The following is a 22,077-nucleotide window of genomic DNA, read 5'->3' as shown; positions in this document are numbered from 1 at the left end:
AAACTACAAACACTATTCAAAACACTTCAAGGCAGTTGGCATTCTGCCACTGACTATAACTACAGTTAAGACATAATCCAAACACATTTATTTTTAATATATCACTGCACTGAAATATGTTCTAATCCAAAATCTAAATGGATTTGAATCAAATTGCGTACTGTAGCTAGCATTAAAATTACCTAGCATTAGAAGAGCTCAATATAGCTATGCCACCAATGTATCACAAAAAGAGAAATAAAATATTCCAGAGTTACATCGTATCTACGTGCTTTTGCACAGGGAAAAATTAAATCTACAAAGCAATCAATGGAAGACACTAGCTTGCAAATTATGACCACCTAGAACTGAGACAAAAACACATCTATGTAAACACTAAATTTTATGTAGAAGGAAAAGAACAATCGAAGAACATTTGTAACGGCTTGAGCTTATGTTTTATGTCAGCTACACAACACTCAAATATTTTGAAACATTTACAAAGGCACATCAGCAAGGTTTTTTTAAATGGAAAACATGCCTCCAAAATTGGAATTCAGACCTCCATCTGGCAGCAGTTGTGACTTCCTAGCAAACCAGTAACAGAATATATATTTAAAAAAAAAGTAAAAAAAAAAAAAAGGTGTGAGGGTGAGATTTATTCCTGTAACAACCATAACAGATTTTAGAGACTGAGTGGGGTCTGTAAAGATATTTTGTTTAGGCTCAAAATAAGCATTCATTGCCTTAATGACAAGACAGACAAGAAAACTTCATTAGGAATAAAAAAGATTTTAGAACAACTCAGATCTTTCAGATCTTTCATGGTATTAGTGGCTCTAACCAACCTAAAGTTTTAATACCAGTATGTAGACATGATAAAATTACAACTAATTCAGAAGGAATATATAAAGGTAATTAATATACCTGCAACATTACAAGACAGGTTTTGTTAAAGATATCCTGATAAGGGAAAAATTTACCTTGCAGTTCTGCAACAGTCGAATGAGATGTTCAAAGCAGTTACTGTTAAGGAAAATTGCCTGCAGAACAGGCCTATCTGTGCAGTCTAACATGGCTGTGATGGTATCTATAAAATTAAAACAGAACTGGCATCAAAGACAAAACACTTCGCAAATCCATCAAGCATTTTATCTGCATATTGCGTAATAAATATGGGGGAAAAATTATACAACAAACTATATGCTATGAGTTCTTTGATCAAGAATAATGTATGTTTTAAACACAGAGCACTAGGCCTAAAGCTAAACATTTTAATGCTGTAAAAATTATCACATAACCTACTATATTTGGAGAAGAATTCAGCTACCGAATATCTTTGATTGCTTTGAGGCCCTGCTTCAAGTCATTGCCATTTGTGAGTACACAAGCAGCATGCCTTCTATTTAAAGCACACAAACACTTGCTTCCTCATCAAGCAATTACTCTGAATTCTACAGAAGCCTTATACTGTAAGCTTTCTTCCTTGCCTCAGTATTATTCCTTAGTTTTCTTGGAAGCTTGGGAAGAGAAATACCTTTATTAATATTTCCCATTCTGAATATTGAAGTGGAAAAAACTTCAAATCCTGAATTCTTATCCAATGACTTAAACCCAACTGTTTCAGACCATCACTTTTAACCAATGTTTACAATAATGACATCTGAAAAGCAAACTACCATAAAACAGCTACCACATGGGTATTTTATTACAGACCCATCTAATTCTGCAATTAAGGTGTTGATGAGTGCCAGCTGCTGCCTAGCAAAAGCTTTTTTTCTTTTTAATGGAGACTGGCAGTCTGTGAACCTTGACACTCTGGTTAAATGGTAGCAATCTGATATGTTCTCTTCTGTTTTTTTTTTTTGTAGTGAATGATTAAACAAAAATACATCTAAAGTAATGTCAATGAAGAAATGTTTGAAATTTTTCAGTTGCTTAGCCAAGTGAACATTTTTTGGTAGAACATTCAGTTATGTTACTATCATAGTTCAATCATTACTTGCTTCAGAGTTATTATCGGGAGATATTTAAAGAACTACACAATTGGGTACTCACTCAGCATTTGGATCTGTAGCGCTATGAACCTGCTCTCCCACTGCCTGCATCGCCTTGGATTAGGCAAAGCTGAATGGTCTGAATTAAGCAACTTGAAATAGTTCTCCAATATTGTACTCGTCTCCACTTGCCGCTGGTCAGAACTGCTGGTTAGAAGGATATGGACAACTTCTGTCAGGCACTTTAGAGTCAGCTCTGCCTTTCTGCTCACTTCCTCAGGGTTCCTGTCATCCCAGTTGTCACAGTCTGCTAGAACACGCATCAAGACTTCCATGGTGGCAGGAGATACTGCTTGAAGAGCATTCCTCTAAAACCCATGGGGGAAAATGAAGTGATTAAGGAAGAGATACTAATAAATAAATAAACAAAATCAAACCTCTTCAAACCAGCAGTTTCTATCTGAATTATCTGAATCATGCAACATGCATTACATTTGTTAATTTCCTGTAACAGTTAAATATGAAACATTTTACATAGATCATACTGACAGCTATAGATGAAATGCATCCCATCTTGTTCACTTAACTAGGATTTCTTTTTTAAAGAAAATGCTTAGAGGGAAAAGGCAATATAATTTAAATGCATATTATAAAATTCTTAAAAGGTAGCCTTGATAAACTGCTAATTCTAGGTAAACCTTCACTTGAATTTTAATTTTGATCAGGAGATTCATGATACTTTAAAGTTTTGGAAAAGAACATAATTAGCAAATATTTGTCTGGGCCCTGAGTGCATTTCCCTCATCTTTCCTTCCTGGGAGTCTGACTGCAGAGGTTCAGGACCACCTTAAATCTGGGGCAGGAGCCTAGCCTTGTAGAGACCTTTGAGAAGCCTTATCAGGGACTTCCTGCCTTCAGGCTGTAGTTCTCAACCTTTCACCTGCCTGAACTACGCTGCAGCCATGCCCATGCCTGGCCAGGTACTGTCTTCAACGTGACCCACAGACTTGACTGTAAGGCTTGACCTCAGACCTGCCTCATCACTATGGATGGGCCTGGCAACCTCTGGACCCTTGACCGACCCTAATCACCATCACTAGACAAAATCCCCACCCTGAAGTGCCTACCAGACTTCCTGGCTTGATCTCAGGCTTCATCACTACAGATTTGCCCCATGATCTGTGCTGGTAGATCCTAGTTACTACCACCAGACCTGCTCTGTTCACCTTGTTCAGGTACAGTGAGACTGCACCTTTTGTCAGTGATGTCAACTGCCTCTGCCTGCCTGGTCATCATGCTCAGTCTCAGCTTGCCTTCCCTGGTGGAGCCGTGCCTGGCCTTGCTGCTCCCTGACAATATTTTAAAATGTTCTCTCTTCTGGATCGTCAGAATGAACATCTTCTTGTGACCAGACTTAGTAGCACATTATAGAAGTCAGACAAGAGAGCAGACATTGGCTTTGCTGATGATGAACATGCTCTTTTCTTCACATTCTTTGAAAGATTTTAAACAGCTTTCAAGCTATAAAGGCCCTGTGTCTCTTACTGAAACAGCTTACTTTCAAGCATTGGTAAGTAAGCTAGATCAATTTCATGTGTTGATACAAAGCTTACATATTTGCAAGTGGAAACTCCTAATCTAGTTGCCCACAGTTTTTCTTTACAATATGAAAATATTACAGGGAGTTCATATGAATGTGTAGTTATTGTAGACAGCAAATTTCTACTGTTATTTGAAAGCAGGAACTAGCTTTTAGCATTTAGATATTATGGCATGGAATGATCCTAAACTTCATGAGACAAATCAACAATTCATAGACAATAACAAATTCCTCTCATTTATGGGTTTGGGGATATTTATAAGCCAAACAATGAAAAGATGTTTGGAGGCTTCAGCAGCTGAAAAGTTTAGAACGTCCTTACCTGACCACCAGCCACAATAGCTCCAAAGAGATGTAGCAGGCAACATTTTAGGCTTTCCTTGAGATGTTCACTTTCTTGAAAGCATTCTGATAGGAGTAAATAAAAAGAAGGATTCCTTACTTCGGTCATATAAATTATACAAAGTTTTTCCTCTCAAAAAAAAACACCACCAAACAAAATAACTAAAGAAAGCTCATCTACTCCCTGCCATGCAAATTTTTTAAAATTTTCAACTATATAATCTCCACTTTCTTTTACATGAATTAGACACAAACATATCAATTCCAGCACTACCAAATTAGCATGACAAAATCACATTTCTCAGGAATTCACGGGGCCAGACCTTCAGCCTGCATGCAACTTTTCATGCAGGCTGACAGAACTATAGACATAAAACAGCTGTTGAACTGATCCATAATGTAAAATGAGCCCATTTTGTCCATACTAATGAGAAATAGAAGGACATGCTATTATGCAAGCCATTAGCAAGCAGGACAAAGGTAAGAGCAATTTTGGCAGAGAAAGTCTAATGCTATATGCAGTGCAGGTAGCTCAGAAACACAGTCCCTGAGCTTGCTCCCTTTAAGCCAAACCTCCCAGGGAAACCTGTGCAGGTCTGTAACCTTTCCAGCAGTAGCCTCTTTAAACACAATTATCCTGTATCTCTCCTCATGCCATATCAGATATAAATTAGTTATAAACAGCCTCGGGAACTCTTCTTAACAATAGATATAATCTGGATATTGTTGCTATAGCAATAACATTAAACTCAAAGTAGCTGCAACAAACTACAAAGGATTATTTTATTTGGAATTATCCATCTTAAAACTTCCAATAGCTTTATGGGATAGAACCGCTAATGACTTGAGTTTGTAAAAACTGAGATTTTAAACAAACAATAGAAACTGAAAACGCAAGAGTCTTGTATTCATTAAAATAATAATAAAACCTTTAAAGCAATTACCAATTATTGGCCAGTAAGATTTCTGACTATATACTGAATGTATAAGCCTGTTTCAGAAGAGAATTGCACAGATATTTTCAAAATGTGGTCTTCGAAGGAAAAAAAGCTTAGATGATCACAGTTAGTCTGCTAGTCCTACTACTCCCTTGACTTACAGCCTCTGAATCTTTTGGGGAATGTCAGACAAATTCAAGAGTAGTACATAGAAGACTGTGAATAAATCATTAGGCTAGGTAGATCGAAAAAGCCTGAAATTAGTGCTGCCATGGCAGAATGTCTAAAGTACATGCTCAGCAATTTCTTGTTCTGTCTCTCCTGCCAGTTGGCTAACCAGCAAATGAGTATCTGCCAGCTAATTAGTAATATCTGAATCTGCAGGTGACAATCCTCAGTAGCAGCCTTTAGAGTGGGTTGCCAGTGCTCTGTCACAAAGATAATAGCATTTTACTGGCATCAGCTCTTTGGTCTTTCTGGCAACTAGCCTATTTCATGTACAAAGAGGGAATCTCAATGAACAGGAGCAGTATATGACTCAAATCTAGAGAAACCAAATTCATAAATGCTACCACTCCAGGAACAGAACCTTCCTTTTTTATTTTCAGTTAAAGCTGAGTTAACAGATATTTGCAAAAAGGCTGTTTTCACTCATACCCACCCCTCCAGCATATTCCTGCTGCTTCCATTCTGTTGGCACTAGCACCTTGATGTGTTAAACTGGCAAACTAGCTGGGCATCCCACCTTCCCAAGATTTAAATACAGAACATGGCCACATTAAGTTCTCCTTTTCCACACAGACAATCTGTAATTGTAAGAACACATGAATTCCAAAGCAGCCATCATGATATTTAACCAGAGACAAAACAGAGCAGTTTCCCAAACTGCAGTCCAAGGAGCATTTGCTAGTTGGATGGCACGGTTTCCTTCTTTCTAGCTGTTAAATAACATTAAGAGACAAAAAGGCATGAACAGTTTCCTAAGATTATTTTTCCATGTGAGTTATCATTTCAGCCGCTACAAGGATCTTATGTGCAATCACTGTATGTACCCTAATAAATGGGAAAGTTGGCAATTCACAGAACCAACCCTATTAAACCATGTTAGGCACTGAAAGGAAGTCTGAAAAAACCCAGGCTTTCCAAGATGGTGAAAGGTCAGTAAGGAAAGATGGTGATGGTCAGAGTGAAAAACAAGCAAAGCAACCCACTTCATTCAGACTCAAAAAGCAATAAAGGGCTTTTACATTTATCAGGCATTCTTAGGGTAAAGAAACTTGGCATCACTAAGTTCACTCCTCCAAAGATGACAACTTTTACACATGCTGTTGGTAATACTTACGGTAAAAGAAAGGGACAAACTCAACAGTGAGGGAAGCTGGTTTATACTTCTGTCTGCCCTTTTCAACTGTACTAAGGAAACGTCTGCAATTACATTTAAAAAGATACACCAAAGAAATTAGATATGTTACATTTGTTTATGACTTACTAATTTATGACTTCATAATAGAAAACACTGCCACAAATCAGGAGTTCTCTTTTGCCTACAGGATCAAAGAAATAGTACAGTAGTTCATCCTGAAAAAATGAATCACAGCTAATCCCATATTTACTGTTCTGCTCCTAGAAATACCTTAGCTTCTTAGAACATGGTGTAGTTTAAAGGAAAAAAAAAAAGCCAACAATCCATTATTTAGTACTTGCTTATTGTAAATAAGCTACCAGCTACCCTGCCAAATTTCTTAATCATGCAATTTAAAATAGCAATAAAACATTATTATGGGTTCATTGGGGCAGGGTAGGACACCATCAAATTAAAGGGATCGAAATCTACTGATAAACTTACAGACTTCTTTTCAAGGATACAATACATCTATACTGTGATCTTCAATAACTTCTTTTGCTCTAATTCAACCAGGTTTGCCTACCCCATTCATTTTGGCTTCCTTGTTCCCCCAGTTTAGAAAAATGGACCAGTTTTTGAAAGGAGAAAGCAATGGACAGATGTTCACATTGGTCAGTTACAACTAAATACCTCTTAGTATCATCCTCAAATTTATTTTTAAAAAGGTATTTAAGTCATATCCAGTTTCAGAAAGCATAACACTTTCCTGTGGTGTAATTATATTGATTCATTGCTAAATTCTGCACCTTCACTTGTTGTAAATTCACTGATTTTGAATACTTATACTCTACCTAAGATACCAGGAGATGTGCTAGCACTACCTACACTGAATCTGAAAACAGCTCAGCAATATGCTGGCAGCCCATATGTGAGAACTGGTGTCAATTCATGCTCAGTCCTAGAAAAGGGGAGTTCTCATGTTGCACAAAAATACCAGAAGTTGTGCTCCTTAAAACGCTGTGTACAATGATTTAAACTGTTATTGAGAATGGTACCTTTTGTTTCTATAACAACCTCATGAAACCTGCAGTCTGTGCAGTTATGGCATACTGCAAGCTTCAAGCTACAAACACACACCAGCAGCCAAGGTACACAGATCACAGGATCCCCACCCTGCTTGCACACGCTATGCCAGCTCTACAGAATGCATGCTGTGAAAATGAACAGGAGGTTTTACAAGACTAGGTAACATAAGATATGATCTCTCTATGCTTTTATTTATTTGCATGCACAGGTCCAATGTTTGATGAACGTCGAAATGGTCTTGATGGAAATAAAATTGAGGACCTAAAGGAAAAGCACTTCTGAATGATAGCAGCAAGGAACAAACAACTTCATCTCTTATATACACAGCAGAAAAACACGTTAACTACACAAGACTATATATATTTAACATTCTTGTAATTGATTTGGAGCTAATAGGGGAGAACTGTACATGAAAAAGATCTCTCAGAAATCTGTAACAGGTCTCTGAGGAGCCAGTTATAGCAGATAAAGTGAATCACTAGCAGTTTCAAAGAACAGGGCCTGTGCCTGGAATGACGGAAATTAAGTATCTCAGAATGACCATTTTCTGGCTCTCTATACTTCCCACCTTTCAAAAAGCCTCACAACTCAGCCTTCCACTAAATGGAACAGAATATATTAGTACTCTGACAACTTTGGTGGCAATGAAGTTCACTTTCAAGCATGCCTGTTCCATGATATTAATTTTGGTAGAAAAACTATTTCACTAATGATATCTTAAGGAGTGTATCTGTGTATCTTTGGGGAAGAAAAAAAAAAAAAAAAACCAAAACTAAAACATGGTATCAAGTGCTCAATGCTATCAATTCTAACAGTTATAAACTGCAACAGCAGAATATACATCTAACTACTTTTTAGTTTACTTTGACATCAGGCAGCAGTAGTTCTGTCAGAAACTTTACATATTGTTTATATAAGGTTATCATAAACCACAGTATTTATAATGCTGTCCTAGTCCAAACATACCCTGCAATTCTATGTCTCCAGTTTCGATACGGATCATAGAGACTTTCACAAAAAGCCAATGCATGTCTCACAAATTCTTCTATGGGGGTCTGATCTGCCACTTCTTTTTCTTTTGTTTTGCTTTTTAACTGAGGAAAAAAAAGAAAGCCATGGTCAGAAGATTTCTAGAAGTTGAAAATTAAACTTGATCTCCTCCAGAACAGTTCTGAGCCCACAAACTGTTCCCCACACAACACTATTATTGAAAAAGCAAATCATACAAGCAGAAGCAGGAAGTATCAGATTGCAAAAATAAAATACGAGAACTATTAACCACATACCTGTTGAATGTATAACGTAGTCATGGTGATAACATGATTAATGTATGAACACATCCCAATCTCTTCCACATTAGCCAAATTTCTATGAAGACAACATAAAAACCACAGAAAAGTACACAGTGTAATATTTGAGGCTAGTTCAAACAATATTTATTTTAGCATTCTATCTATAATCAGACAAAAGTATACCAGCATTTCAAAAATACTCTCCAAAAGACTGCATGTACTCAACTGTTTATGTTTGTCAAAGTAACAGAGCTCACAAGTTTTCTTCTAACAGGAAGGAAAAGAAAGGACTGAGTCGCTCTGCTGTAGGCCAATTCTATCTGGAATCTGGGGTTTCAAAGGTTAAGCAGATTCCCAGGACACTCTAAATAGAAAGCTCAGAAATGGCATCTGATAACAGAGACAGTAATTTCCATTTCTACATTACTAGTGCATACACTTTCTGAAACTTCGGCAAACATATTACCTAGATGCATGTATTCACTTTAAATTATCCCAGGAAAACAAGCATCTAATAACTTATTTTAGAACATAAATAAATCAAGAGCAACAAAGAAATAGCATGCACATGCTATTTCCCAGTCTTGAGGGCAAGTCAAAAGGATCAAATACTGAAGCGATGATGTAAGGAAAACTTTTCAGCAATTAAATAATACAAACAACAGTTTGTAATTCAGAAACACATTACCACCATTTACTCAGCTTGTGTTTAATCTTTCAGGATACTTAAACACTGCCCTACAGCCCTTTGTATTGATTCAGGGGTAAGGAGAGCCAAAGGACTCAAAAAAAGCTGCTTCAAATGCTCCTCAGAAAAGGAGATCCCCTATTACATTTTATCTGCTTCCTCTCTTAATGTAGTTTACAATAGAAAACTGAAGAAAGAGTCAGAAATAGAATCCTAAAACCAGTTTATTCACCTGCTTACACAGAATTACAGAATAAGGCCTAAGTTTCAAAAGGAAGCTAGTTGCATTAATAATGTAATAAGTCAGTTTCCTAAACTGTTTATGGAATTACAAGCATGTTAAAAATGTGAAACAGTTCTTCCTGTACAATACTCTTGAATTATTTCATATCCAAAAGTTGCTAGAGTATGTCTTTTCTTTTAGAAGTATTTCTTATACCAGGTACACCATATCTTGAACTTCCATAGACATCTCATGTCATTACAGTGAATTTAATGTCTAATCCCCTTCTATTCCATTTCTCATGGCAAACATTATTGCTAAGATCATTGCATTGCTCCCCTCTCTCTCTTTTATTCCTTCTTCCTTTATTTTGATGATTGCGAGAAGTGTCATTTCTCTGTTTCTACTAGAAAGTGTCAAATCACATTTCATGTGTCACTAGAGTCTATATTTATAGGTTACATCAAGATTTCTTAAATGAAACAATAGCCTTGCTGAGGTAACAATCAGAACAAATACCTGCAAAGGATGATAAAGAATTTCACAAGTAAAAGTGATAGAGCCTGCTGCTGTTCTTCTAGTCCATCTGACATTTTCTGGACACACTGTAGCAGCTGGAGCCTGAGGACCTGAAGAATGTTATCAGGAAGCAGTGATATTCCTGGAGGAATGTCATCCACCCTAAAGAGAAAAACCACACACAAAATTGTTAATCATGCAAATGACATATTACCAGTCAATTTTGATGTGTAGCATTCCAATAAACCTCTGTAAGAAAAGTTATTGAACTGATGGCTCAAACACTGATGAACGACAAGGAAATACTTGGGGGCAATATGCCAGCTTGAGCTTCTTTTTCCTCAGTAGTGAACTGCACTGAAAAAAGTGTTAAAAATTCATTAAGTGGATTCATAAATGCTCCTCCGTGCAATAATCTGCCTTAATTGCCACAGAGAAATTGCATGACCTTCAGCAGATAAATGGGTGGCTTGGGAAATCCCTAAATGAGGAAAGGGCTGGCCACAATGCAATGAAACACGAAAACTAAACACAAGGGGAACATTTTCAACTTTCTACTGAAGATTAAAAGTGTCCAAATAAATGAGAAGCCAATTATTAAATAGTTATTGAAACCCAGTTGGTATTCATCCACAGTGAACCTCATGTCTTTCTTACATGAATTACAAAAAGATGTACAAAATAAGATTAAATACAAAAAGAAAGCTGTTCACAATAAGATTAAACAAAGGAAGACTTGAAAATCAGGGTCTGAATGTGCAGGAGAGGGAGGTCTGAAAAAGCCATCTGACTTGGCACACAGATTTTCCATGAAAAGCTGACCCATCCTTATCAGTTTCTGGATATCATTAACCCAGGAAATAGGTTTTTTCTGCTATCTAATTATTTTTAGGAGACAAAAATAAAGACTGTTGTGTTGGTGTTATATGTAACAGCTCTAGCAAGCTGGCCCTGAAGAGTATTAGGTACTCTTGCCTACTGTTTTTTGCTAAACTGAGACATTTTTAGAAATACACCAGTAAGAACCAAAAGAAGAAAAGCAAAAGAAAACAAAGCAAAAAAATCACAAATAAAGCCAGTAGCTAAGCCAATGCTCCAGGAACCATATAGAATCCCATTTCAGCATGTGCTGGGTCTGTATGTGTGGTGGGGTTTTTAATAGCAGGGAGGGGGGCTATAGCAGTGTTTCCCTGTGAGAAGCTTTTAGAAAGCTCCCTGACTCCAAGTCAGACCTGCCTCTGGCCAGGGCCGAGCCAATTAGCAATGGTGGCAGCACCTCTGCAGTAACATATTCAATAAGGGGAACCTGGGAAGAGGAGGGGAAGTTGTGAGGAAGAATTATGAGGAAAACATTTATGAGAACACCAAGGTCAGTGGAAGAAAGGAGAAGTGGGGGGAATGTGTGCCAGTGCACCCCTCTCCCCTGCAGCCCATGGTGAGATGGCAGGGTCACCCCCCTGCCACCCAATGGAGGTCACTGGTAGACCAGATGCCAACCTGCAGCCTATGGAGGACCCCACACCAGAGCAGGTGATTGCACCTAAAGAAGGCCAGGACTCTGTGGGAAGAAGCAGCCTCTGCTGTTGTAGTTCAGCACTGGGAGGATTGCAACACACGCGTGACCCACGCTGGAGCAGCATGGGAACTGCTGCATCTCATGTGAAGGATGCATGTCAGAGAAAGTTCATGGAGGACTGTCTCCTGTGAGAGGGGAACTATGTGGAACATGGGAGAACACAAGGAGTTTCCCTCCACCCCCACTGAGGACAAAGCAGCAGCAGGACTGACTACATACCCCCATTCCCTGCCCTTGTGCCGCTGCAGGGGAAGGAGGTAGAGAAATCACTGTTGTACTCTGTCTGTTAAGTGTTGGTGGTGTCAGTGTCTGAATTAAATTGATCTTTTTTTTATTCCTCTAACAAGTCTGTCTTTTGCCCATGACTGTAATGGGTGAGTCATCCCTCCCTGTCTTTATCTCAATTCCTGACCCTTTTGCTTTATTTCCTCCTTCCCAATGCTGGGGGGGAGAGGGAGAGTGAGAAGCTGCATGGTACTTAGTTGCACTCTGAGCTCAAACCATGCCACAACAGCAGTATAGAAACATACGTAAAGGTTTTTATATATAGAAATATATGGAAATATATAGATGTGTTAAAACATTCCTTGGGATGAAGACTGTTTATCCACTGTTGCACATGCTAAAGGGAGTTTGCTTTTGGCATCAGCTGTTTACCCTGACACATTCTCTATGAACTCTACATAGAAAAAAGAAAGGCTCTTGCTTGTGTCTTACAGCTAACAAAAGCCTTCAACATGGCCAAAGCCAGAGAGAAAATTACATCAACAAAAAAAATTCAGTTAGCTCAAAACTTCACTAATTTGACACTTGCATACATACATCCGTATAAGATTAAGCATCAAAAAGTGTGGAGAAATGCAATGACTGACACTAAACAATGTTATACCAATTATTTGAGGGAAACTGGGAACAATACATTGTTTAACTTCTGAAGTTGAAAAGGAAGCCTATATAGAAGGGAAAAACTGAGACTAAATTTAGCAAAACAACTAGACAGGTATAAGTGACAGCAAGCTCCCATGTCCTAGAAAACAAGTGTTACCTATATGTATACAGAGGACCAAATACTGTTCTCTTGCCCCTTCCAAGAGCTGTGCAATTTGCTTTTCAGTTCCTGGGATTCAGGAATCTCAAGGCATTCAGAAAGTTTTAACACAAATTTTACAGAGCCTAGGCTCTAAACTGATAGAGACACTAACCATAAAACTGAAAGCAACTGCTTCTTTCCAACACAACTCCCAAAAAATAAATTTTTCATTTCTGTGATAGCAGCTTTACCCTTCAACATGCCAGTAGATCCATACCCTCTGGGAGTGTGAGCATGCCTCCTCATAATATGGTATTTCACTATCTCTGTGTTAAGAAGACCATAATTTTTGACAACTGAAATCGTATATCCAGAAGTTATTTCCCTAAAATGGCTAACAAGACTTTTTCAGTAAGACCATAAAATGCTTTACAAGAGAGCAAACAGCATACCCTTCATGCCTCACGTCCCAAAGAATGTTTTCTCTGCAGTAGCTGCCTGTCAGTGTGATTATACAACCCATGAGAATTTACTGCCTTATGTGAGACTGGCACAAGAAATACTAATCGGGATTACTCAAACTGAATATACTATAGAGCACATAAATAAATATTTATAAATAATCAAACTTCTTTTCATCCCAGTGCAAATTACTACTATATCACCACAAAAATCTAAAAGTTAAACTTGTGGACATTTAGTGTCAATTTTTCCTGACAAGACTAGCTGTGTAAATTAAGTATTCCAAAAGGAAGAAGAACAGACAAACAAAATACGAGAAGTCATACCTTAACTGACCTTCTTATTTGACTGCTGGTACCCTACCTCAAAAATATGAGAGACCTTGATGCATTTAGGTTCTTTTTATTTATAATGTCCTTGCATTACATTAGCATGGTTACGCAGGAATATAAACTGCCATTTCAGGTGTCTGAAAGGAAGTTAAATTAGTCTCTAAATGGTATTCAGCTATTACAGCTCAAACTCACACACTGGGAATTTCAACCTCTCCTTCACCAGTGGTAAGCACTGTGGAACAAAGTGCTGTAGAAAACCAGGCTTTACTTTTCAACAACCATGAAACCATGTAATCAGCATTCCTATCATGATTCCTGCATCGTTTTTGTGGGAGTTTGAAGTCAATAAGTTAACAAAGTACGTTTTCTATGGTACTTTGCATGAGCTTCCTTTAAGCTCCTTTGCCTGAGATCATGGAAACCAAAAGCAGAAGAGCATGACAACACTCTGAGGCCTTTGTTGTTTCGAAAAGTATTAAACCAAATGACAATTCCTTTCCTTCAATGAGAGGAAAAACCTCCCACCAGCTGGTAAAGGTTTCATCTTTTTCACAGTAAATACATATGAGATGAATAAAAGTTTTCAGTGAAAGGACAGGTATGCTAATCTTTTGTGCTCAGCGCTCAATGCTCAGAGCCATCAGCATAGCTATTTTCACCTTTTCAGTAATATCACCTCATCTTTCCAGTAAAACCATTGAAAACACCATTAATGAACCCTTTCACTTAAAAATACACGGTAGATGCAAAGATGGAGGTAGAACTGAAGCTGTATAAGCCTGTAAACTGCATAACTGTATAAGCTCTACTTATACAGTCAAATCATACCACTGGATACATTCATCCGCTATATTTAGAGATTTACTAATTCTGCACTATGTAGCATCTTTCAGATTTCCAAAGCAGATTTCGGAAAATTATATATTTTAATTTATAGAAGAAATATTCTCATCTGTTAAATCAGCAAAGAGACAGGGTCAATTAAGAGTCCTTCTTTCAGGGGGAGAAAAAAAAAAACAAAACAAAACAAACAAAAACCAACCAAACAAACACAAAACCCCAAAACCACTAATAGTTTAATTACATTTCTTAAGTGCTGTTTTCCTGGATGTTAAAAACACCACATGTGTTTTACATTGACACAAAACTTCATGCCTGTCTTCCAAAAGGTTACTTCTGGCCAGCAATCTGTACAAGCTTTCTACTCCCTAAACAGTTTCTCACTATTTCCTGGCATTTGCCTTTCAGTACACAAGGTCTTTCAGGCGTATAGCTGTAAAGCATACCAAGTTGTTTTTTTTTTTCCTTATATAAAAAGTATTAGTCCACACAGTTTCTCATTTTAGCCAGCATCATACATTATTTCCAAGACCAAAAGGCAGAATTAGTTATTTAAAAAGCAACTCCAGTAACAAAAGTTGAGTCCACAGCATCCTATGGCCACAAGAGAAGAATCACTGGAAACCAGCATTTGGTAGTTCCACACTGACCTACTTGTTCTTTTTTGCAGGCTCAATAATATCAGTTCTACAATGTAAATGCCTTCAATATAAAATGACAAACCCAGAAAGATGCGACTTCTCACATGCCTGATTATCTCACAAAGGCAAATAAGGGCAGAAACTGCAGTTCTTTTTTAATTCTAGTATCTGCTCTCAAACAGTATAATTTTTAATCCAGCCAAAGCACAAGAACGATCTGCCTTCATCCCTGTGTTGTTTTGATACATTTTCTCTACATCTGTTACACAAATGAGTCTATATCCACAAGGGCCTATTCTTCCAGACTAAGTCACTAATCCTGTCATTAACCTCAGAAAAATACACTATTTTTATGCTCACTAAACAATCATTTAGCACAATGAAGATGCTGCTATTATTCTGCACAACTAAGCTTCATGGGTTTTTATCTTTTGTTAAGTTGCTGTAAAAAAAGCAAAAACAAAAAAACAAAACAACAAACCCAAAACCCATGAACACACATAAAGAAAAAAACACTTAAAAATTCCAAAGTACCAAGATATTCTTCTCTTCCACTGTTCAGATTTCAATATTAAATAGTATGTTAAAGAATAAACTTTTTTCCTTAACTAAACACAGTAAGATGCATTTTTGACACAGATCTTCTGAAAGAGCACAGAATTCATTTGAAGGGCTTTCTTATTGGTAACTGCACTATGTATTTTGCATTCATATCGGCATTATGAGGAAAATTTTAATACAAAGAGCTGAGAAGCCCAGTTTTATCCACTGAGATCCAGTTGCAGCATTCTTCATTTCCTTGTAACAGTAGAGGCTATCACTTACACTTCAAACAGGATCTGATCCAAAGCCCATTAAAGAATTTCCATTGATTTCAACAGGGCTTGGACTGCAGCCATCATGGAGAGCAAGCCATTCTTTGCATGCGAACACCAGTAGCAGTATCAGCTATAATACGGACACCAGTTCTCATGACTTCCGAATCCTCTAATAATTGTTTTTTCTTAAAACCCTTAGTTCATGCAAGCATCTCAACAGCAATAGAAAACATCCAGTGCCTAAGTTTCTGTTCCTCATTTGCAACATTAGTCTTGAAAACACAGTCCTTAGAACATGGCAATTTCAAAATACTAAATATGGAACTCTGAAATTAGACTTCTATACCACCTCATGATTATATCTGAGAACTTGTGGTCAGCAACATGAGTAAAGTCAGCAATACTCTCACCCTGAAGTCTTCAGGGATACAAACAAAGAAATAACTTCAGCGTATCATTCGTGTATATTTTATTTTTTAAAAGATTTTAAGCTAAGATATCCAAGTCTTCTATTAAGCAATTCATTACATCCTTAATCCCAAAGCAATTTCTGAAAACAAGTTACAAAACTCTTTACCTACATCTTATGTCTCTTTTGTCACTGCTGATACAAATAACAAACACTAACACTATTTCACATGCAAAATTTAATCAATACTTATTCAAAAAATGTACAAGGAATAATGGTTATATTTATACAAGAAAGAATGAGTGAATACTCATGCCATCTCCTGACATAATGCAAATACCAGTATTTGCCTAGTTTCATCACTCCCAACCCAACTTGATCTTCAAAAGAACGGGAGTGCCACTCAGCTAAAAATCTTCCTTTTGTTTCAAGGCAGTATTGTCACTGAACAACACCGGGCTCTCAGCCAGATCTGTTTCAGATATCAAAGATGAACAGGTCTATAATTCTACATACCTAGTTGGCAGCTTCTCAAAGTCCACATCCAGAAACTGTTCATAGCTAGAAACAAAACTATCCAACCAGAGCTTCAGGTAATCTGGATCTTTCTGTAAAAAAAGAAGAGAACATTTGGCAATATTGCACTCAAGGTCATCCATTCATCAACAACTTTGTAGGAATAACTTGAATGGAAAGCTTTTCTTTAATGCATTTCAACTGGGAGAAGGCAGGGAATACACAGATTTTTAGAACCAGAGTAAAAAAAACTGTGCCCTTTGAAATTCTTCACCATGTTGTGCTCATGTGACATTCTTGCTCTATTCATTAGTTTATGTGTTTTCCCTTCCTGGTACCAATGCCAACCAAAGCATTTTAGCTATAACCCTTGACAACAATCTTTACTTACTCTCCAGAGTAAAACATACCAGCTTTACAAAATTACTAGTATATTCCAATCTTGATAGCATAGACATTAGTACACAACACTCTTTATAGCTTATAGAATTAAATAAGAACTCCAATGACTATCCTAATCACAAAATTATTTGCTTTTTGTTTCATTCATTGATCAACATGGCAGCTAGCAGCAGATTAGCTAGATGAAGCGTTCCAAGAGAAAATGCTGAGCCTGTGACTTGTATTCTAGATATCTATAAAACAGATAGGAGTTTAAATTTAGGCTTCCTAGTTGCTCTTCAAGCAGACAGACTCTGTTCATGACCAGCAGTTCTCCATGGCTGGGTACTGTGCCAGCAGGGAGGACATACACTAGAACCTGTAGGATTGCCACACAGCCATGACTTGCAAAAGTAATAGGTAAATTGTGTGCCAGAAGCATTTGGCTCCTTTGATGTTGGTAACTTAGGGCTAAGATAACACTAGGAAAAAAAATATTTCTTCTAGCTACTACTACTCTATCTGATTTAATAACAAGGCTTGTCTTATGCCATATTGTTATGTTACCATGTTCAGGGTCATTCCCTGGCAAACCCCAGCTGGTCAAACAAGTCACCTCTGAGTTTGGTAGCCCTAAACCTGAAATAATGTACAAGCTTCATATTTCCAAAAACACCCATGTTTGTCGTTTACCCCAGACCATTATGAGAGAAGTACAACAGGATACTTTAATACACAGAAGAAATTCAAGACTTTAAGAATATGCTCTGACAGAGCCACCTTGCAATATAAACTTGCAAAGGAAAAAGGCCTGCCCCTGGTGAGCTGGGAAAAGATGCTAGGGAGCTTTCAACTTTTTATTTTCTTATTCTTACAGAAAATTCCACTCCATCCACTATGGAACTGGATCACTACAGTGTGGGAGTACCACACTTGGGATTATCAAGTAAAATAAGTTTAATCTTAGTGCAAGCACTGTAAAACTCAGCTTCACTGCAGTATATTAGCTTAATGTCTTTTGACTGAAGATGAAATGTCATTATCAACACAACCTAAGAAGCCTGAAGCAGTGGTTGCTCCTGCTTTAATGTCTAATGAAACTGAACAACCTCTAATACATTCTTCTGTCACTCTCACTGTTTCCCATCTGAAAGCTCAAAGCAAGATAGGCGAAAGGAGGATACTTTCATGTGATGTGTATTCTAGATATCTATAAAATGGAGATAAATTTAAATTTAGGCTTCCTACTTGTTCTTAGTAGAGCAGATTCTGTTCGTGATCAGCGGTTCCTTAGGGCTGGGTACTGTGCCAGCAGGGAGGACAGATACTAGACCAACATGGGAAAATTCTGTCAAAACATGTCATTTGAGATAGTCTCACTTTAGAAGTCAAGCTGCTTAATTTTTAAAAGCAAGCTGCCAGACCATAGCTAACATATTTCTCCACAAGGACTGTACAGTCATGTCCATTAATGCACATCCATGCAGTCCCACATTCTATGTTAGAAATAATTTTCAAAATAACTTTAAAATATTTGCCTAAAGCATTATAGACTTTAAATTATTTCCAAATCTACTCCATAATTTATAACATTTTGCAAAATTTTTAAACTTTTTTCTTCACCCTTCTCTTTACCCTTTTATGTATATCCTCCCTTTGGCTTGTGCCTTTATATTACCATAGGTGTTCCCAAACAACAGATGATTGCCCTTCAAGTTAAGAACAAGGAACAATCTGCAAAGAACTCACACACACAGTATTCTGGGGCAATGTCAATGTAAAAGAAAGTCACCAAGAAAGACCGACACACAGACTCCTGTCAGTGCAAAAATAATTATCTACAAAAGAGCCTCCATGGAAAAAAACACAAAAACAAACAAAATAAAATAAAAATGGAAATCCAGAATCTGATGCGCTGCAAAACTCTTCTCAGACCATCTTTCCACAGCAAGTACAGAAGTTATAAAGTATAAGAATCCCCTTCTCATTCTAGACTTTACCCTTCCCTGTAATACCCAAAGACCCCTCTAACTCAAACAAGACGTGTCAGAAACACCCACACACAATTTATTTCACTGTCACTATTAATTATATATGAAATGTGTTCAGATACTGTGACAACAGGTGCCACATAAAACACTCAGCTAGATACATATCTTGTCTGATTATTTGCTTCCACTGCCTCTACTGCATATTCTTGTTTATTTTTCCTAATCGTCTTATGTCCTCTTCTTCCACTTCATTGCTATCTCTCCCAGCCTCATAGTCTTTCTTCTCCTCATCTCTTGTTTTTATTCCCCTTTTAGTTGTCTTCTTTGAGTCATCACTCCCTCTCTTTTCGTTCAAAATTTGTTTCAAAATTTGTTAACAAAGTATTATGTCCTCTAAGTGTAATGTAGCCTTGTTCTCATGTTTAATATGCACTGAACTACCAAACTGTTAAGCTACCTTAAACACACACCTGTAACTTGCCCTCAGGATGAAATTGCAACATACAGCTCGAAGGCAGCTGTTGAGATAAAGAATAAATTCAAGGTTTCCATGCTACTGGTTTAGGCTACAGAGTTTGACAGATTATCTCACCCAGGTGAGTATAGAAAATGTATTTCTGCAGTTCAGAGATCAAACACCTTGAAAATCAAACCAAAAGATGGGCAAGAAGTAGGACTTGCTAATATTCTAAAATTACAATCTTTGTTGACACAGCTGAGGCTCATTGCTAGTTGTTGACAGCAAACTTTTGTAAGAAAGCTCAGTTTTTCTGGGTCATGTACCATGAAGGAAGCTGTGCAAATAACTTAATAATCTAAATCAAAATTGCTTTAACAAAAGGTTATGAGAGAAGGGAAAGGGGAGGACAAAAGACAAAATTAGATTAAATGTCTGCTTGCTCCTTTTTCATGATATAGCCTAAATCAGCTTCAAACTTAAGATTAAATTAAACCTTTTTGTCCTTAAACTATAATGCCTTTGCAAAAGTATCAGTGCAGACTAGCAGTAAGAGAGAACACTGGTAGCCAAAATACACAAGAAAAAGCAGTTTTGCTTACCTGTAGTGCACATACTGCTCAATTCACTTTGCCACTAAAACTCCTCCCAAATCTCGTAAAAAACAAGAACTGCGGTATTGTTCAATCATTACCTGCAGCACACTATTTAACCCAGCTCCTTTCTACCTCAAAACCCTGCCAGTCAATTAATTATATATTATTCCAAGTTATTAAAATAACCAGGTTTGATATCAAAATACCAGGTAAGACTACTGGTATGTGCCAGCAGAAAATAGCTTACACAATAGCTGACTCATTCTGAGTCAAATCTAGAGATTTCCATCCAGGCAATGGCACTAACTCAACACCACTTAAGGAGGGAAAAAACAAAAACAAAAAAAAAAAAAAAAAAAAAAAAAAAATCATCCAAGCAAAAAAGTAAACAAGATCACTTAGCAACATAAGAAACACTAAGAAATAAATCTCCGTTATAAACTACCTAATAGAAGTATGACCCCTTTCCAGAAATGAACAAAAATTAAGACTTGTGAACTAGGAGTACATCCAGGAAAAAGTGACCCAATATTTAAGTTTTGCTAACTTATATGCCAATTAAGCCATATAAATTATTTCAAAGATTTTAGGAACAGAAATTAAAAACAGCTTTCAAACTTTGACTCTGCACCAGAGTTTCCTTTCTATTAGCTGCAATCAGCACTGACACATGCATCAGTCACCTGTTGAAAGCTGCAAGAAATCCAAATTTTACTGAAGCAGCTTTAAGAAAGGAAACTTACAATGGCAAATGTTATCCATGGCAAAGTACACAAAAATGTCCATTCATAAAGCACAGCTAAATACATAAATTCCTGAACATCGGCCTATATGTTTCAAATGCATCTTATACTTTCCCAAACCAGAATCATGATAGATTAGGAGAAAAACTGCCTTTTTAACATCGGCTCAAAATTCTAATTTTGTAATAAAACCAGACAGTAGTAATGGATATCAGCTGCTTACTGTGCACCATGTACACTGCAATTATCCTACCCAGAATTTTTATCTTGAACTCGACTTTTTTTTTGAGGTCAGCTGCTGTCACTTCATCTGAAGATTGAATTCAGTAGATTTTAGAATTTACTTCTGTTGAGTTCTCTTCCCACCCACCTTTTCAACTATCCTCTACTTTCTCATGACAGAAGTGGTAAGCCACATGAACAGCAGAACACAAATTTTCCTAATTTTAACATGAATACATTTATGTTCTTCATTCATTGCTAGATCAACTTCTCAAGCCAGTATATGTTTCAATCTGACAAATATCTGTGCTATCAGGTGACAGAAGATTGTATCCCATGGGTATGGCAATACTTCTGATCTGTGTTACTACCAAGAGCAACATATCACTGAACAGCAACCCCAGTTCCAACTGATTCACTATAAACTGTTAGCTACTCCATTATCTCTGCAGTCCTTCTAAGGAAGCAGTGTAACTTAGCCCATAATAAAGCATCTTAAATACTCAAAAGCTTTACTATCAGTAAAAGCAGCGAAACCTTTATGTCATGGTTTAATCCCAGCCAGCAACTATGCACCACGCAGCCACATGTTCACTCTTATCCCCACTTTCATAATTACCCTTTTGCTGTCATTCTACAGACAGGTAGCTGGAGGCTGTATGTCAAACAGCTCCAAACTGCTTTCCGTGGTGCTGGTTGAAGATGCAATGTGCTTTTAAAGCGCAGCTTACAAAGCAATGTATGTTTTGATAATACACCATAAGAAGAAACTATAATAAAGCAATTTCAGACTGAAATTCTTTCCCAGCCCCACCACACACTCTACAGACATGCCCTAGGAGATAAGCAAGAAATGCAGAAGGCAATTTTTGATTTGTACAACAGCAGTGAGAGCAGAAAGAAGCTGTATGTAGTAGTAAGACACCTTTCACCAGTTACAACTTTCCAATCAGTAGAAGATAAGAAAGCGTTGATTTTTGAAACCTTGCAGCTTCCAAAGTCAGAAGCCTAAGCATTTCATTTATTTACCTGAAACTTGCCTAGCTTTTGT

The 22,077-nt window shown here is 37.2% G+C and overlaps 1 protein-coding gene across 9 annotated transcripts in view; it reads right to left on the bottom strand.

Annotated features, from left to right (window-relative positions):
* NBEAL1 (neurobeachin like 1) overlaps positions 1–22,077 on the bottom strand; it is a 99,894-nt gene that overhangs the window by 57,219 nt on the left and 20,598 nt on the right. For 8 of the 9 annotated variants that reach the window (XR_004409674.2, XM_033010797.2, XM_042783969.1 and 5 more), the window contains 8 exons: positions 16,637–16,728; positions 10,010–10,171; positions 8,574–8,655; positions 8,254–8,381; positions 6,199–6,281; positions 3,899–3,984; positions 2,038–2,344; positions 963–1,069 (listed from right to left, as the gene is read on the bottom strand). Coding sequence is in view for 8 of the 9 variants with exons in the window: in XM_033010797.2 (XP_032866688.1) it covers positions 963–1,069; positions 2,038–2,344; positions 3,899–3,984; positions 6,199–6,281; positions 8,254–8,381; positions 8,574–8,655; positions 10,010–10,171; positions 16,637–16,728 (1,047 nt within the window). In the remaining variant the exon portion in view is untranslated. Of the gene's footprint in view, positions 1–962; positions 1,070–2,037; positions 2,345–3,898; positions 3,985–5,517; positions 5,581–6,198; positions 6,282–8,253; positions 8,382–8,573; positions 8,656–10,009; positions 10,172–16,636; positions 16,729–22,077 lie in introns of those variants that run through there. The other variant, XM_033010801.2, reaches the window with a different exon arrangement.

Source organism: Tyto alba, unplaced genomic scaffold, assembly GCF_018691265.1.
Source record: "Tyto alba isolate M040663 unplaced genomic scaffold, T.alba_DEE_v4.0 Super-Scaffold_7, whole genome shotgun sequence".
Classification (NCBI taxonomy): Eukaryota; Metazoa; Chordata; class Aves; order Strigiformes; family Tytonidae; genus Tyto; species Tyto alba.
The sequence above is the reverse complement of the archived record's forward strand: the minus strand, read 5'-3'. Positions and strand labels throughout refer to the sequence as shown.